The sequence below is a fragment of the Aythya ferina genome (genome assembly GCF_964211825.1).
Source record: "Aythya ferina genome assembly, chromosome: 1".
Classification (NCBI taxonomy): domain Eukaryota; kingdom Metazoa; phylum Chordata; class Aves; order Anseriformes; family Anatidae; genus Aythya; species Aythya ferina.
In genome coordinates, this window is record NC_140296.1 from 76,591,760 (window position 1) to 76,610,194 (window position 18,435).

General features: G+C 41.1%; 1 protein-coding gene across 3 annotated transcripts in view; it reads left to right on the plus strand.

Moving 5' to 3' along the window:
- Positions 1-18,435, plus strand: part of SHROOM2 (shroom family member 2) — a 124,871-nt gene that overhangs the window by 32,005 nt on the left and 74,431 nt on the right. For all 3 annotated transcript variants that reach the window (XM_084506657.1, XM_084506654.1, XM_084506655.1), the window contains exon 2: positions 17,888-18,039. In XM_084506657.1, the coding sequence (XP_084362783.1) occupies positions 17,888-18,039 (152 nt within the window). The remainder of the gene's footprint in view (positions 1-17,887; positions 18,040-18,435) is intronic.

Consider the following 18,435-nt stretch of genomic DNA (forward strand, 5'->3'; position numbering starts at 1 on the left):
TATTATTTGTACAGAGACAGTAGTTGGGTATGCATATAGTATATGGATCTGTTTTAAAATATGGGAGGGCTGTGACCTTGAATTCCAGAGGAGATTAAGTAGAATGCATCAGTAAAAGCCGTCTGTAATCAGATTCCTTGCACAGTTTTTCTTTTGGTGCTTTTGATCTGAGATGAAGCCAGTGAGTGATGTGAAAGTCGCCTTAGCAGAGCATGAAACTTCCTAACTTATTGCATGCATTTGGCACGTGTTCAAATGGCTCCGTGTGGGGTCAGTTGTACTTTAACCTTGAGCTTTAGGCACGCTGCTGGAGAGTCCAAGCGATTTGATTTGTCCTCTTCTTTCCTTGGTTAATATATTCTGTCTTAAAAGTGAAAATATTTAACAGAATGACATTTTTTTCCTTCTTTCCACTAGTCAGATGTTAAATGCTACGATCTAGATAACTTACTTTTTTTAATCACTCTCCAAAGTACTGTGTTAAAGCCATTTCAGTTTGGGAGCTAGCCAAACCTAGCTGAGGAGTTTCTTATCTAGCCTAGTCATTCTGCAAGCATTCCCTTAAAGCTCTCCTTCAGCCCTGAGAAATGAGCTGGTAAAGCTGCTGTGTCTCCGGTCTGCCTGCCCAGCATCTCAGCAAACTATGAATTTAATAGAAATGTCTTTGGAAGCAGTCCTATTTTGGTGTTGCTCAATAGCAAATATATCACAGTATCGCTTAAATGCCAACAGAGGTATTCATGGTTATTTCATACTACGGGACAGGGCTTGATGCATCTTCCGTAGCAGTATTTTGTTTGTTGGTCTGTCTCGTGCAATCTGTACAGTTTCCTTTAAAAAAAAAAATGACAGCAACAACAACAAAATCGAGCTTTTCATGACTGGTGTCATGTGGCGTTTTCCATCAGTCTTAAAGAAAACTTGTTAAATTTCAACATGTTTGGACATTACCCTAGCATAATTCCTTAACGCTCTCAAATGTTGCCAGTGCGTCCATTTAACAGAGAGGTGTTTTGTCTCTCCAGCCACAGAACTATTTTTACAACCTCTGGGGAATATGCCTCCTTTGATTCGGGCTATTTTGCTTTGTTTCCTTCTCCCCAGCTAGTTATTTGATTTGGATCACACTGCTGTGCTTGGTGCCTTACTTCAGTCAGATTGCTCCCCAGTAACTCAGGCTGAATGCTTCCCCACGTGTCTTCTCACGCACGCCGAAAAGGAGCACTGCTCTCTGCAAAGGGCCTTAAAACCATCTCCTGCACTTCTGTGCTGTTGACCGAGCTGACAAGTGGGTTTAGATGGCTTGCAGGATGCTTCTGCATTTTGTCTCTTACTTGTATCAGTTTGCCTAGCGCTTGGGATGGGGTCATCTGTAAGCAATGCGCGGCCTGATACAAACAGCTATATGTTTATCAGCCGCAGAACAACAAAGATAATCCCTAACTCGATTTTCATGCAGTGTAACTTTTTTTCCCCCAGAGACATGCTGCAGATGTGATGGGATTAGGAGATTGTTAATATTGTAATACTGTAAATATTTCAACACAATTTGTTCTTGAGATGGGTGTGTGAAGGTGACAGTGCACTGCACAGTGACACTCCAAGCGGTATCCCTGGAAGCAAGGGGAAGGGTCTTCATTTCGGGGTGAAGAGGGAAAGCCGCTGCCTCCAGGGTTCTCCAGTTGTTCCCAGGTCCTCGCACTGTAATTTGCAGGTCGAGAACCCCAGTGTTTGCAGCAGGCATGGCCAGGGCTGGGACGGCTGCCAGAGAGAGAGCCTTCGAGTAGGTAGGAGGCTGCAGCCAGGACCTTCTGTACAACGCTGTGTTTGCACAAACGGGAACACGGCTGCAGAGGCACTGAATAAATGTTTTTGCAGCACCTTGGGGTCACTCGCTGTGCCCTAGAGCGGGGGTGAGGGGGCCTGTGGGTGAGGAGAACTCGGGGCGAGGAGGCGCGCTGCAGGGTGCGGCCTGCGAGCATGGCGAGGCCGCTTCATCCCCCTGCTCTGCTGCGGTGCCAGGAGGCCGCCTGGCCTTGCTGTGCGCCGAGGGATGGAAGTACCCTTTGGTCTTCCCTGTTCAGCAGTAGTGCAGCATAAAAGCAGGCCGTGTCACTAATTAATTTCTGCAAGGGCATGTCCTTATTTAGCTTTGTGTTCTTTGGAGGTTAAGGGCAGTGCTCCTCCGTGACAGGAAGCTGAGGGTTAGTTAGGTTTTTGGAGTTTGAGTAGTTTCTTAGAAAATTACAACATGTTTAATGATGGAGTTGCTTTAAAGGTGCCTTTTTAAATGTATCATTCAATATACTGAATGTATCTGTAATGTTAAAGCTGGTTAAAACATGACCTTTCTTCTTCTTTTGCACAGGATTTGAATGTTTGCTGATAAACCTTGCCTAAAACTTTTGGTCAGTAAATGAGCTGTGCTCTTTTACTTGTGGTCTTGTGACAGAAGACTCCGTTTGCTAGATGAGTATCTTTTCTGGCCCTGTGCTGTTTATGTTTTAAATCCTCTTGACAAGTAGAGCAGCTATTGTGCTCCTTGTGTATATGTAAAATTAACAAGCTGCTTGTATTGCCTCCTCATCTAGATCATCGTCCTGAAGACAAAGTGTTTTCAATTTGCAAAGCCAGAAGAATGAAAGGCTGAGGAGGTGCAATGCAATACCAGTGCTCAGGAGCAGCATTACCAATTAATAACACTAACAGGCGGAGGAGGCTTGTGTTCCTTATCACGAGACCATTTTTTAAGTTGCGCAAGTTTTAAAACTCAGCCCATTTTTCCTTGTGTGCATTTGACAGGCTCTCTGTAAGAATCTCGAAAATGCACATTCAGATTTAGGGTGAAGTGAGCAACATTATTATTCAGCTTTGAACTTTTGGTTTCCGGTTTGTGGGAAACTTTTTTTTTTTACTACATTTTTACAGCTTTCAGCCATTTTAGTGAGTAGATCATAACATTATTAAGTACATTAACTTACCTGTTTATTCACTGCTTTGTGCTCAGCTCTTGAGAAATTGATACTGAGATAAGCAGGCATAGTTCTGATGTCAGATGATATTGCTGGCTCTGTGGCAGCAGACTGTCTGCTCCTGTATCTTTTAGATCACTGTGGAGAACTTTGCATGTGTGATAGAGCTTACGCTACCTGTCTCCTTGAGATTTGCTTACAGTGAAGCAATGAAGGGGGTAAAACTTGTAGCCTTTAATACAATCAGCACTATAGTGGCTGTGTCATGTAGGACTGAGAGGGTACCTCTGAAGCAAAACGAATGGACTCTTCGTAGACTTCCTTTCTTATTCCTAGCTGCAACTTAGCTGTGGATTGGACTCCAGAAGTACTTCAGTCACTTTTGTTAATAACTAAACCAGCCAACTAAGACGCCAGTTCTTTATATTTTGTGCCTTAGAGATGTATAGTATATATGATACTGCAAGTGCAGCAGTATTCCGGGAATAGTATATATGGATATTCCTCTGGATCACAGAGGAACTTTAAACTTCATGGAAGAACCACTGTACAAAAAAAAGTTTGAAAATATGAATAGTAAAAATGTGAAGAATTCAGAGGATACGTACTAAAACAGAGAGTACTTTCAGAAAGTTCCTTAAAGTTTGAATGCAAATAATAACTACAGTAGATAACTAGAAAAGGAGGGAGGGGAGAGGGAGTTCTGTTTGTAATGAGGAAGCTATGAATAGAGGATAAAAACAAATTTGTGGCTTGGATAACCACATGGAAGAAGCAGGGAGATTTATTTGTAAACGTAAACTGGATGATGCCCAATGCCCAGACAAGAAAAGACCTATGATTGATAACTGTCTTTTGTCTGCTGTTGCTGTAGCTGTAAAATCCTGGATGTAGCCAGCCAGTCTCTCCAGTTTCAGGTAACTAGCTAAATGTTAGAGTAACAAGTTTCCTGCTTTTTCTGAACAGAAACAGGAGCCAGTGGGTTAGAAAAGGAAGGAAATAAGAGGTATTGCCTGCTAGAGACACCATGCTTGCTTCAAGTAATATCCATGCACTTGACACAGTTTCATGAAGTGTTTCCTCTTGATTACTTCTCACAACTTGGAAGATAAAGAATGTGAACTCAGGAGGAGCTTTCCTCAAATAAATAAATGGGAATTACAGGTCTTTCATAGCAGTTATCTAACTTCCTGCACTTCAGCCTTACTCATGCTCTGGAAACCCCCTAATATAAAAAGCCGCAGTTCTTCCCTCTGTTGAGCATCAACTGCAGGCCATGTTGTCACAATACCTCGGCTGCTCGTACCTGTTATGTGGTATGGATCCGGGCCAACTTAAATGGACAGCTGCTAGCCTACCTCTGCCTTCCTGTATCCCTGGAAGAACAAATGTGTTTTTCTACGTAGTTCAGTGGAAGTGGAGCTTGTTGTTCAGCTTAGCGGGAAGCTGAGCGTTTAGGGATGTACTCCCAGAAGGCGAATCTGCCCTTCTGGAGACAAAAGACAAGAACAAAAACCAAGGACGCGGGTGCGACTTTCCTCCAGATTCACACAGCTGCATGCCTTTCTGGTCTGTCTGTGTAATGCTTTTCTCTTGCCAAGGTGCCTTTGAAGGTACAAACGTTTGTTTCTGAAACATTAAATGTATGTATACAAAAGGAACTAAGTCATCTGAATTCATACTTCCTGTAGTCCTGAAGCTGTTCTTGAGACAGAGAAACTAACAAAAATACAGGGAGTAGAGCTGTCTTAATTAAAAACAAAATAATTATTTTTTACTGATGTGTTTAGTAAGAGGCTTGTAATATATTCTTAGTTTAACTTTGATCTGTAGTGCTAATACACTCTTTGAATATTAAACAAACAAAAGCTCCAAGTCTACTCTTAAGCATGCCATTTGTTTTACCTGTTAAACGGAGAAATTGCAGTTCTTAACAAAAATACCAAGGTTCACCTTCAGAAGCTGAGATAACAAATACTAAAAAAAAATATATCAGCCAATCTTCAGGTGCATAGATAGGTCAAACAAAAAAAAAAAAACCTCTAAGGGTTTACAAGCTGGTCATTGACTTTTGGAACCTGGAGTTTATGGTAGCAAAACTTTTTCTATAAGAGGTTTCTGGATTACCTGCTTGAAACAGGTAATCCAGAAACCTCTTATAGAAACCTCCAGAAACCTATTACAGAAATGTCCCAACATGAACATCTGAGCACAGAAAGAGTCTGCATTCTCCCACACTTACTCAGCTGCGAGAGTCAGGACTGCAGTAGCAATGTGCATGTGCAAACCACAAGCTTAGAGTGAACTCCTCTTTCTGTTTTTCACTCCCCAATTCTTTTTCCTTCTTTCTGAGTTGAGGTGTACTCTCCCTGTAAACACCAAGCCAAAGCAGTTAGTAGCAGAAGCGATGCTTGCTCATCTTCTATGTCCTACCCAAATGTTAGGGTGCCCCTCCAGAAAGTGGGAGATGCTTCCTTCTTCTGCCTGGGGGGGGGCTGAAACCCACTCTCCTGCAGCCTGGGGGACTGCCCTAACCACAGGCTGTGGGGTTGGGGATGTGCCGTGCTCCTTGTCCTCTCCCTGGGGCCATGCTGTTGTGCAGAAGGAATCCCTGCCTGATAGGTGAGAGTACAAAGGGCAGAGCGGTTTTGTTTTGTCCTTCTTTTTTTGAGGTGTGTGACTAGGACTCTCTTTGGAGGAGAGGTGAGTGGGCAGTCTGAAGTACAGATTTCAGTTCCCAGTTATTCAAGTCAATAACAAGTAATGCGAAGTGCATAAACACTGGTGGGAGCAGGGAGAGAAATCTGCAATTACTCCTCTCCGTGATTGTGCCGTATCTGTCAGAGGTCTGGCTAAAAGAACATCTTTTCCAAAGCCCCTTCCTAATAAGCTGAGAATAAAACATAATAACGCATCATTAGCATTTAAGGGATGGATTTAGGAGCCGTCCTAAAAAGCCAACCTATTCAGCTGCGGCCTAGTCCTCAGCATCAGTACTGAGGGACGGATGCACTCAGCAATGTACCACTCTCTCTGATGATTTTTTTTAACCAGCATCTTAAAGTATACCCAGTCATTATGCAAGCAACTACGAATGAGGGGTCCTAGGAAGAATTTAGCAGGGTTTAATTGGCTAAAAATTCATTCATTTGGTCAAATTTTGAACTGTTTTAAGGTATTTCTAATTAAAACAAGGCAACAGACTGCCTTGTTGGAAAGATTGCAGAGACTAATGCACAGCTTGAAATAAGCCTGAGCTATAAAATTTGAGCTTCAGCTGCAAAGTGGTAGGAGAATGAAAGATACCACTCAGGTTTCTGAAAGTGTCATGGTTCAGCTCTGCAGGCAGTTGTGTACCTGCGAAGCCTAAGCCTGCACAGTAAGTGCTCCAAAATGAAGGCAGACACGAGGGGAAGGCAGTAGGCATCTTCGAAAGCAAAGTATTGTTAGAATTACATGCCTCTGATTGTAGTTGGCATTAAAAACAAAACAAAACAAGTTTTAATCCTCATGATTGAATTTGTGATATGAATAATATAATGCTGATCATATTTTTTGATCTATAACAGAATCTTTACCAGATGCTGCACTTTCCTTCCTGTTACCCTACAGAAGGCTGGTCAGGCCCTCTTCCCAAAATGTAAAGATGCAGAAACCACCTTCATTTGGAAACCAGAAGGCTTTAGTTCAGTCAAATCAGTCATCACCAGTTCAGTCAAATCTTCAACTTTCCCTTACCATCACAAATAAAGTATTTTCCTACAGTTTAGGCCATAAGAATTACTGAATTTGAATTTAAATACAGTGCAAACAAACTTGTGTATTGGTCCTAACATAGTATGCAGTTTCAATATGTAAACATTATTCAGAGAGATTGTTTCTCTGCTGTTTTTTATTATTTTAGATGTTTTTGTTGAATTCAAAATGTAGCTAAGTCCTGTAGTGCTTTGACCTAATGATCTTTGCAGATGGATAAGATTAACCTTGACATTTCATCCTCCAAACCTGTGTTTACAGCAATCCTCCTTTGCCATTAAATCTCAGCCTAGGTGCATGGATCATAGGCATAAAAAAAAAGTCACTGTTTTTGTCTCAGGAATCCTTTGTGCTTTGCCATTTGCAGAATTGGGTCTCTGCTCAGGATATGCTTCTGGGTGAAGACGGCTTGTGGTGACAGGATTGAGAATGAAACACAGGTTTTGAGCATAAGTGCTGGCCACAGTGGCTCTCCAAAAGACTGCATGGCTTTTCTGTAAAGATGGTTGTATGAAATTGCCTATGGGAAGTCTCAAAGAGGAGCAAACAGTGGAAAAAAATACTGCTTTGCTGCCAGCTCTTGCATACTTCAGCCTAGGCTTTTAAGACCTGTCTTGTCTCAGAGGAAAACAGCTGTTCCACGGCGTTCATAAATAATACAGGCAGTATCTCGGTTCCACGATATTCTCAGTTTCCTTAGCAGTGTTACAGGCTCATTTCAGGACACCAGCACAGGCAGTCTTTAATTGCCTGTCAGTAGCAAAGATTCAGAGTTTCCTGTTCAATACAGTATTTAGAGCAGTCGGCCTCCTCCTGGCAATGCTGACACCCTCAACTCGTATGCTGAGACATGAATTTTTGGTTAAGATAGCTGCATACAGCTATCAATACACGCTTCTCAGAAGTGGGTTGGTTCACCGGCATAGACAACACTGTGAGACGTAAGCCACATGTGTGATGTGCATGTGTGTGTATGAAGTGACCCCACCACTAATATGGGAAAGTAGAAGTCTATTTATAAATTTTCTCCTGTAGCCCAGGGATTGTTGTACAAACCTTCATCCCCGAAATTCCACTCATACTTGAGCAAATGCTGTGCCGTGGAGTTGTAAGTGTTGGGCCACACGGTCAGGATGTGTCCTTTAGTGAGCGTGTGTGCACATTTGACGGATACTTTTGCCAAAGAGAAATACAGATGTTTGTCAAACTGAGTGGTTCTGACATAATTAAATACATACTCTCTTACTCAGGAAAAGCAGCTAATTGCGTGAGTGTGTAAAGTTTCGGTATTTCTTTTAAACTTTTTTTTTTCTTTTTTTTTTTTTTTTAAGTCTTTGAAGTGATGTGCTTGCTCTTAAAGCTCATTATGTCAGCAACATGTGTTACATGATGAAGCTTTTGAGAAAAATAGAAGGAGCTACAAATGAAAGCCAAATTGGAAAATGTCCACTCTGAGTAGTAAGCATATTCTAATTTCAGAATATAATAATTCTCCTGTGTTACATCAGGATTTATTGCTCAATCCATGCAGCCTTTTGAAGCGCCTATTTGTATGTTTTCTGTAAATTTCCCTTGTTTTACTCCCTGGTGATTTTCATACATTAGCTGCTAATTCACAGCACAGTGCTGTAATTCCTTAAGAAAAAAATAACCTTTGTCAAGTGAGTATGAATTACATGGCCCAGTGTAATCATCATACTGGTTAATTATCTCTCATTTATCCTAGGAAGAATTAGACCTCTAAAGCAGAGAAAAGGTGGCAGGGTACTCATAGAGATGCCAAAATGCTTGCATATCTAATTCCTCTGGTAAATTTTTCATGAGGAGGGAATTTCTTCTTAGGTTCCACAGTGATACTGAGTAACAGAGTGGTGAGGAACAGTCCGCAGGACAGCTGCACAAATTGGATAACCTGAAATTGTGAGCAGCTAGGTTTGGTTTAAAAAAAAAAAAAAGAAAAAAAAAAGAAAAAAAAAAAAAGAAATGTATTTATTTTTGAAGAGATACCTCTTAGAGCTAAAATATATGGCAGAGGAACACTAATGGGTAGGGGAAAAAGGGCAGGATACTACAAGGTGAAGGATGCCTGGGGGTACAAATTGCTATAGATTAGTCTCCACAGAATTAAATTTTGCTTATTTCCGTTTCATGACTCAGAATAAACTTAAGATGTTGGTGCTTAATTGTAGATGCATGAATATTTCATACCCTGCTCAGAGAACTGCATGCCTTAGGTAGGTAGATGGGTACTGTTTCATCTTCTCAATAAATTGAATAAAAACATTGCTAAGATTGTTATTGTTATACTTTCGGCTTTTATTGCTGTGGCGTCATGAGAGATGCACATGGGATATACTGGCAGTCTCTCTGTATAAGCAGCCCTCTGGTGCCTGACTGCACCAGACAGTTCAGACACTGCACATTAAGCAGGTAGGACAGCCTGGGCAGAAAATGCCATGCAATCCACTCTAAAATTTGCTTTCTGAACCTTTTTTCACCATGTTAGATGCAACAGTGTGACAGTTCCTGCCCTAGAGAAATACATTTAATGCCATCCTCAGTGTTTGCTTGCTTGACCTTTTCAGTGCTTGAATTCTGGGTGAAAGTGGAGTGGGGGAAACTTTCTTCCTTTACTGGACTGCAAGTGGAATAAACATGAGCAGTGGAGAAACTAAGGACAAGGTTACCTAGACCTTTTTTGCTTCTATAACAACATGTATTTTTGTTTTTTTTGAGAGTCATCCCACTAGCTTCTGTCCTTTTATTGCTTTAGGAAAGGAGAATTGGGATTGTATATTGAATGTGCAGCAAAAAGGTGAGTTTGGTTGGTGGTTTGGCAATGGGTGCTTGTTTGAAGTATTGCATACTTACAGGAAGTGAGATTGTATAGATTATGATAGATGAATTAAGATGAATTAAGACAGTTTTAGGGTTTGTTGCCTATTGCAGCCCTCGGGAGGGAGGAATAAATATATCTTCTTGTTTGACCTTTGCTTTAAATATTGAAATTGTTGAGGAAGATGTTGGAAAATTAAGGCTCCAGTCTGTACTTCTGGTGCTCTGTGAGTCTGAATATCATTTCTGAACAGCGAGTAAAAGTTGATGCAATGAACAAACTCCGTTGTCAGCAGGCTTATATTTAGGAGGAGGCTGACCTTCCTTCTGACACTTTGCGGAGGAATGGGTAAGGGACTCAAGAAATAAGACATGTTTTGAAAGTTGTGTTGGTGCTTTTGTTTTTTTAAGGAAGTTGAGTAATGCAAGACAAGTTCTTGTTGAAGAAGCTGCTATTTCAGTTTTTATAAGAGCACGTCATTGTCTTCCCGTTAGTGCTTATGCCTGCTGTGCAATGCTTAGAAGTGTAACGCTGTGTTCTGCTTGCTCCGATGTGTAGCAGTGGGCTCCTAAATGAAAACTTCAGCTGTTAGCTGTTGAAAATGCAACTTAAATATTTCGTAGAAAGTTAGCATTTAGACTGACTGACTGAATGAGGTAGGTGACTTCTTCAGAAAGTACTCAATTGCTATTTAGTAGATCTTTCAAAGTCTTCCATTGAGGCATATCAGACTTCTTGACAAGCAGACTACAAGGCTGATGAAACTGGACTTTTCCGTGGTAATTAATGAACAGTCATACCTGCATGACCGCACAGACACTCCATGTTTACTGCTTTGTTTTGTCAGTAAGTCATACTCTTTCCCTTGTTATGCAGTGGTGTTGCACAGGCTGCTGGATTGCATTCAGCATTTTACTGTCAAGGGCACATTGGCAAGCTGTGACATTATTTTCCTGGGATGGACAGGAAGGCAGAAAGATAAGTCAACCTTGTGGAAGTATATGGTTGCTGCAAAGTAAAAAGCCTTGAACCTTGTGATCGTAAAGATTACTTTGTCAGGTCGTATTTTTCCTGTTGGAAGTCTGTTCTTGTTATCAGTTTGAAAAGATAAAATGAGCTGCTTCTATGCATAACCTCTTTTTTTAACCGTTCTTATCATTGTTCAGAGTAACCGAAAGTACAAAAATGTAGGCCTACAAAAAATACCTAATGTTAACTGCAGAGATTACATATATAAACAGCCTATGTATAATCATGAGTAAGTAAATTTGCACAAGTATAAGCTCACCCTTTCAAACTACTCTGATAGAAGGCGTGTGAGGATAAGTAAATTCTGTGTAGAGAAAGAAGTCCTGTTTTGGCTTTTTGATCATTTATTTCACAGCTCAGGCATGTAGCTCCTTTCTTATACAGAGTATTTTGTCACTTTGGAAAAAAGATGGAAAGATATTTTTAAAACTGTGTAACATATCCATGAGTTCAGATGGGTTCCTGTGGGTCAGATGTCGTTATCTTCTGTAAAATAAAAAGCCAAGCTGTCAGCTAAAAATAAATGGGAGTTAGCGTTTCTCAAGTGGTTCTTGAGAATAAGACGAGTGCAGCTTGTCTGGACTAATGCTGTACTAAGTAAAAGCTGTAGGGGGTATCTAGATGCTGATGAGGTGCTAGGAGAAAACCAAAAAACCTTGAGCTGTGCTTTGCAAGTGGTACAGACGCATTGTTGCGAGTGGTGGGGATGAGGGAGGAAGGGGGGTGGGATTTTCCAGGCTCAGGCCCAGCTCTGGCAGCAGGCCACTTTCCCCGCCTCTGTTTCCATCATCCCCATCTTTTCCACTCTTATTTTGGCCTTCTTACTCCAGCACGGCTGGGTCCATGTTCACCTTCCTGCCATCTGGGTGCCACCCAGGGGTTATTTGCACTGTAGGGGCTCGGGGTCTGCCCTGCTTCATCCTGGGGGGGCTCTTGTATAGGAAGATCCCCATAAAGCCTGGGCTTCGTACGGATATAGTTGCTCTGCAGAGATGTTGTATATGCCGGCCTGCTGCTATGGGTCATGTGGGGATGTAGAGGCCTGGGTATGCTTTCTGAATGCTACTGGGATAAATCTCACTGAGTTGGAAAAAGCAAATTTTATTTAGGAGCTGTAAAATTTGTCTAGCATTGCTCAAGTACTAACAGAAAAAGAAGCAACCTTGACACTAGGCAGCCACACCTTCCTTCTTCTGATACATTATCTCTTTGCTTTCAAGGCATCAGGGTGGGCTGGTGTTTCTTTGGTTGGTTGGTTGTTGTTTTTTTTTAAATTATTATTTATTTTTGTACAAGTGTTGGACAACGATGAAATGTTTCCAACTTCTGTGGCTGAAACAATGGAATCAGTTGGCAAAAAAACTTAACCTAAACGATGAAAGTTTATTTTCTTTCAAACCTACAAATCTATGTGGAGCCTCTCTTCCTGAAAATCTTCCTTTGTAAATGGTGCTCATTGGCTTCTGGAGGCAAGGATTCAGTAGACTTTTAACTTCAAGTACTTAGTTTGTCCTTCTTAATGTGCAAGGTCCATAATGGGACTGCGATGCAACCAGATGAAGGCACAGTAACAGGGTCCTCACAGAAACAGTGACCAATGCTTTATGATCAGAAAGGTCTTCTCACAGCATAATGGAAATTAGTGATTTGAATGATCTGTTCAAGTATTAACTTTTAGAAAGGAAAGTGTTTGTTTGTTTGTTTTTTCCGGACTTTTTAAACACTCCTAGTTTGAGGAACTCTGAAGTCAGGTTTCAGCTTGCAGTCCGTTTTTACAGCTGTACTAAATCCTCGACAAAAATGGCCTGTCAGGGTGGAAGCGACAGCAGGCCCTTCATCCGCATGGCCAAGTGGACACAAGTATAAGGACTGAACAAGTGCTTAAAGAATTGTACCAAGTGACAACTTTTCAAAATATAATACTTTAAACAAAATAAAAATGCTGAGCAAATAGAAGATTGCTGGGAAAATATCCAAATGTTTAAGTACACCAGATAAAAAGCAATTAGAAAGGGCCATGGAGATCCTCCACCCTGAAGGTTTAGGGGGAAAAAAGCTGCCTGTGGAAAAAGGTGCTGTCCCAGACCAAACATCCCTAAAATCTAGAAGTTTCCTGTGAAGTTTAGGAATAATCGGGGCAAGAGCAAGTGCAGGGAATGGCTGGTGTGTCAAGTGCTGACACCAAGCAGAAGTTAAACTGGCTTCTGTGTTAGTACAGAGCGTCTCCAGATGAGGCCCCGTGTTAGCAGGCACTTGTCTGATGGAGGTCCATCCAGCGCCAGGACCGTGGTGTTGGCCTGCGCTGCATAGGCCTGAGCGTAGCAAGGTGATAGATGTAGTCATCTTTTTGGGCACCGGGCCCTTGGGCTGTTGGCCTGTGAGAGGTGGTGTTTCGGGGTGGAGAGGCCAGGTGCTGACTTGAAGGTTTGCCTGGATTCTTCGCTTTGCCATGGACACCCAGCAGCGTTTGGGGCATTTCTTCCCATCAGGAAAATGCAGGCCTTACTACTCGGGCTGGATTTGCTGAACTTGGCGCTGTGCTTTTATTGTTGGTTCCTCAGAGTTACACAAATGCCAGGTTTTGGCTGTGAAGGTATTTCTCCTTTGTGTAACTCAGTGCAACACAAAATAGCTAATGTTTCCTATGTGTTACTTGTTCTGAAGATCTCATACGAAGTTTTTTTAGGTTTGGGCTTTTTTTAAATCCATATTAGATGCTCATAAGGCAAACAGCCACAGGATCATTTCTTGGCTGCACAAGGAGTGAGTTATGATAAAATAGTTTATCATGGCCGATAGCAGAATGCTGATAAGTGGAGCTGTTTTTTCCTGTGTTTGTTTCTGGGCCTGGGTTTCCATCCCGTCTCCCACCCGGCCCAGAGAGAGCCGGGACAAGAGTCTGACCCGATGTCATCGTGGTAAACAAAACGCGCTATCGTGTGACACTGCGCTTCCCAACCTGGCTCCCGCTTGTTTATACAGGTGCCTATAGAGGAATGCGAGTATTTAAAGTAAAGCATCAGGCCTGGTAAACACAGAAGTTAATGGGTCACATGCTAGCAGTGGTGCACCCCCTCAACACTACTGCATCTTAAAGCTGCCAACCATAGGCTGTTATTTTCCCTTTCAGATGTGTTACCCACAGTGGGAATCCAGACTTGTAAGTGTCCCTGGAATGTGTTTGTGTGGCTAGCTGTTACACTTTTCCCCCCCAGCTCTTCCCCCATGTGAAAGCCCTTTCTCCTTTTCACAGAAAGAATTTCACATACTGCACTACATGGGTGTTGTTTTTTCATTCGCACCATTTTTGTCCTAACCATTATCTACATATGTTTCTTGTATCAGCGTCTCTTCCTCTTTTGGGGATATGATAAGCAGGAATAACTTTGGGAAGATAAAGCAGTTCATATCAATACTGTTATGACAGCAGAAGTCTCTGGTTCCAATCCTCGCTGATGCATGGATCCCAAAATTTGCCTTTGCTCTTGGACACAGGGAGGTCATCAGGGACAAAGTGAGAGTTGGGGATTGTCTAAACAGATGCTTTTCATCAGCAAACATCCTCTTCCTCTCCTCTTGAAAACACTTTTTTGTAGCAGTATCAGCATCCCTGCTAAGGATAGGAAGTCATGCTGTTTAATCTTGTTGATTTAGCATAATAAGAGGGGTGCGAGTCGTTAATACATTATTGAAAAGATGGTTTGAGATTTCTGGAACTTTTCCTTGCTCATCCAAGGTGAGCAGTGTAACTATACAGGTTTTTTGAAGGCTTAGGTCTCTTATTTATAAGAAAATAAGGTGTTGATTTCCTTGGCTGTGTCTTTAGTTTCCTGGTATTGCTGTAAAGGCATTGAGATGTACACTTCAAGGACTTTCAGTTCCTGCAAGCATTCCAGATTGAGCAGAGGGTTTGCTCAGGGCTATGTCCTGACCCATCTGCCTGCTGACCATGACTGAGGCAGATCTCTTCTTGTTGACTTTCTTGTAAGGCTTCATCTTAACACCTCCCTCGGCATTTTCAAGGGTTTGTTTTCAGCTCTGTACAGCTAGTTTTTCTGGGAACCTGAATTTCAGAAAAAAATTGGATGTTAGATGAACAATATGAGCTTAAATCTTAAAAGGTGGGTTTAAATCCTGCCATGCATAGCACAGTTAACCCCATAGGTGAATGAGAGCAATACATAAATGGTTGAGGTGTGAAAAATAATGGTGAAATTTTTGAGTGTAGTTGCTAGTGCTAAAACATTTATGAAGGTTGGGATTTACAGGTCTGATGAGGTGGAAAATAAATCAACAGCTAAATAAATAAAAGTAATAAATGGCAAAACCTAGTAAACAAAAAAAGAGAAAGAAGAGCAACTGGAATGGCACTGTGAAAGGTTGGGCAGAGCAGGCAAGTGCAATATTTTCAAAGAGTCTTTTCCTCATGTTTTTTTTTGGCTGTGTTTCATTAGATGTATGTAAAATCTAATGCTTTTTTTAGTCATCAGTGTAACTGAAGAAACTGCATTTTTCCTGTCTAGCTAACATTCCTATTTCCACTAAAAGTGCATTGTCAAGTGGGATGACCGCATTCATGCAGTCATTCAGTGACCTGAGGTAAAGCCGGTAAGAAAGATTTATGTTTCAATTTGTTCAGCTCAGGGGGACTTCTACTGTGAATGGATGTGTAGTTTTATTCTCCCTAGCTGCAACTGATTTGGAGGCAGTGTATTAAAGAAAGCCACTTCCAGCTTTCAGGAGGATTGCTTCAGCTCTGTCCTTAGGTTTTGATATGCTTTTGTGTGTGTGTGTGGTTTTGATGTTTCGTTTTGTTGTTATTTTTAATTTTTTTTTTTTTTTTTTGATTAATGTTGTTTTGGACAGCCAGAGTCTGTTTGGAAAGCATGCACCGTGTGGAATGTGTAGTCTCCCTGCTGAAATGAAAACTCAGAGGGGGTAACTGAATACTCCCTGCAGTCAGTGCACTGCCAGCCTAAAGAAAAAACAAACATGCTTACAGAGAACAATGAACATTCCTTGAAACCCTAGGAGACAGATTTTTTTTTTTTTTTTTAAGACAAAAAAAAAAAAGACCCTGTCAAGGTCTTCAAGCCCAGCCTTCTGAATTGTTGACATCCAGGTGGCACACAGGCTTCTCGCCCCTTGTTGTTAAGTTGGTACCTTGCTGAGCTGCAACTAGTTGGCACTTACATTTTGCAGTTTAAAATGTGTGCTCCTACAACATATTTTTCCTCTTTTTTTCCACCTCTGCCTGAACTTCTCTCTACATTTCTAGTGATTCAACTCTGCTTTTCATTAAGGTTTTCCCTCTGCTTTTCTGACCTACTGGGCTTCAGACCTCCAAATGTAGTTTATTTAGAAGCAACCCAGAAATGCATCTGGACAGTTGAAGGACTTGAGATTGCCTCTTCAGAGGGTTGTGATTCATGAATCCCCAGTTGCTTGTTCTCTTGTTTAGCTCTGCCTGGCTTCAGGGCTCCTCAGATGGCAGCCGCTCAATTCTCAACAATTGTAAACGAAACTCTTCCCGTGCATTTAAGTGATTTCCACTGTGGCTCCCCGGCTTTCAACTTCACTGTAGATTTGAACTGAGAATTCAATATTCTGGTAAATTCTTGACATTCAGAAGATACGCAGGCAGGTCAGAGGCAGGTCACAGCTTGAGAGCTAGATGTATCAGGATGTAGAGACTCGCTCTGTCTTTAATTATCTGTGTTTTTATTAAGATAAGAAGTTCTGGAAATTAAGTTGCTTGATTAGTATTAATAATGAGTGTTTTAGAATGGCGTATAAGACTAAGCATTTTACATGGCATTCTTTTTGGCTTAGATTTAAAGGTCTGAAGATTTTTAAGACATCTATCCTGAAATTACATAAAGAGAGCTTTTATGTGCATGAAATGAGATTGCTGTGGTGTATGAGATCATCCTAATGTACTTTCATCAAGAGATATTGCTTATTTTATTAGGTTATTTAATTTAGACTTTCTTTGCAGGAGTATCCTTAAAACCTGTACTGTGAGCACCACAGTTCATGAAGTTAGGTTTCCTCTGGATTTATCTCATTGTTGATTGACTTCGGTGCCTTAGAAGATGGTTGTACTTTATGAAGCTTTGTGCAGTTGGGGCAATTACAAGGAATTCTTCTTTGTAGGTTCACAGACATTTAATAATGAGGGACTTGGAGATACTGTAGTCGACACAAAATGTAATGAAGACATAAATTAAAATCTTTGCTTTGAACACGAAGTGTCAAGTCAGTAAGAAGAGGTAGGATATGGATTATGAGCAAATGAGGGATGAATAAAAAATCTAGATGCATAGATCATCTGAGAGGCTGGAGGCTGTGTTGACAGCAAAAGGGAAAGGAACAAACCAAGAAAGCTGAGGGCCTGACTTGCAAAGTCTTCAACACCTACAGCTGTGCTTGAAATCAGCTTAAGCTGTTGGTACTTGTTAGTCTGGCTGATCAAGCTTTTGGGATTTATTTTAAATTAAAAAATGGGCAACTTGTAATGGGCTGGCTTCCTTCGTCATTGTGGGAACTGCCCAAAACCAGCTGTTAAATTTGTTGCGTACGTGTTTCACTGCATATAATCAATAGTTCTGTAAGAATTGAATGCATACCAGAGAGGCCCATAGAAGCAAAATAACCTTTCAGTGAATATCCCTTAGCATGGCTATGTTCTTCAGCAGTGTGACACATTATTTTAATGCCTTAGATCTCAGACCAAAACCTCTTCCTCTAGCCAGAGCTGTTAGTTAGCTGTATGGACTGTAAATTCTCAGATATTTTCCAAAATGGTATATGCCTGATGAAAATCAGTTTATTTTCCAGACCAGGTTGTTATGCAATATTGTGTAGCTTCACAGAATGCCAGTTCTGTGGAGCTGACTGTGTGGTTAATGTTATCGACTATGTGGTTACTATCACTGATTACCTTTTCTGGAGAAATAGATTTAAGGTGCCTGCCCAAAGCTCTATTTGCAACTATGATTACCTGTACCGTATTGAAGAGACCTTCAGATGACAGATTTTTTGACTCTCAAATTTCCATTAAGCTTCCTACTTTTCTCAGATAGTTTCCCTCATACCTTTTTTTTTTTTTTTTCCTAATCTGATCGTCTCTGTATCATATTCTTTATAGTGTTTGGAATTTTTTCAATTATTTTAACCACTTAATTACTGTAATAGTTATTGTATGAAGCCAATATTGAAAGCTCATTAACTTGTTTTAAAGTGTCATTATGCAACCTTAATAATTCTACCATTTGGTTTGCTTTCTCTTCAGATTGAAGATGGGAGCAAAGCTGTGTCTGTGGACAAGTTACTGGCTGGGGATGAAATTGTTGGCATCAATGATGTGGGCCTCTCTGGTTTCCGACAAGAAGCAATCTGTCTGGTGAAAGGCTCACACAAGACGCTAAAGCTTGTGGTAAAAAGGTAAGCTCGTGACATTCAGCTGGAAAACCAAATATGTTCCAATCTTTACATTATTGAACAACAAAATTTGCCGAGAGTTGGCAAGATAATGGCTTTCATTTAGTGCTATTGATGTTCATATTATGTAGTGTTACTTCTTGAACAGAGGATCGTTATGGAAGAAGATGTAGGCAGAGGTAGCGTATTGATCAGAGCGAGAACTGAGGTATTGTATTCTGTGAATACTGTTGTAGTGGTAGGAATTGGTACTCTGTTCCTTCCTGCCCTCTTGAAATACGGGGACTGAAGCAAACTGTCCAGCCTGCCCTGCTGCTTCTGTATTTGGTGAGCAGACATTGGTCATGCTTTCTGGTACATTTGCAGTGCACACCAGTTTGACTCTGAGTAGGGGGTTAC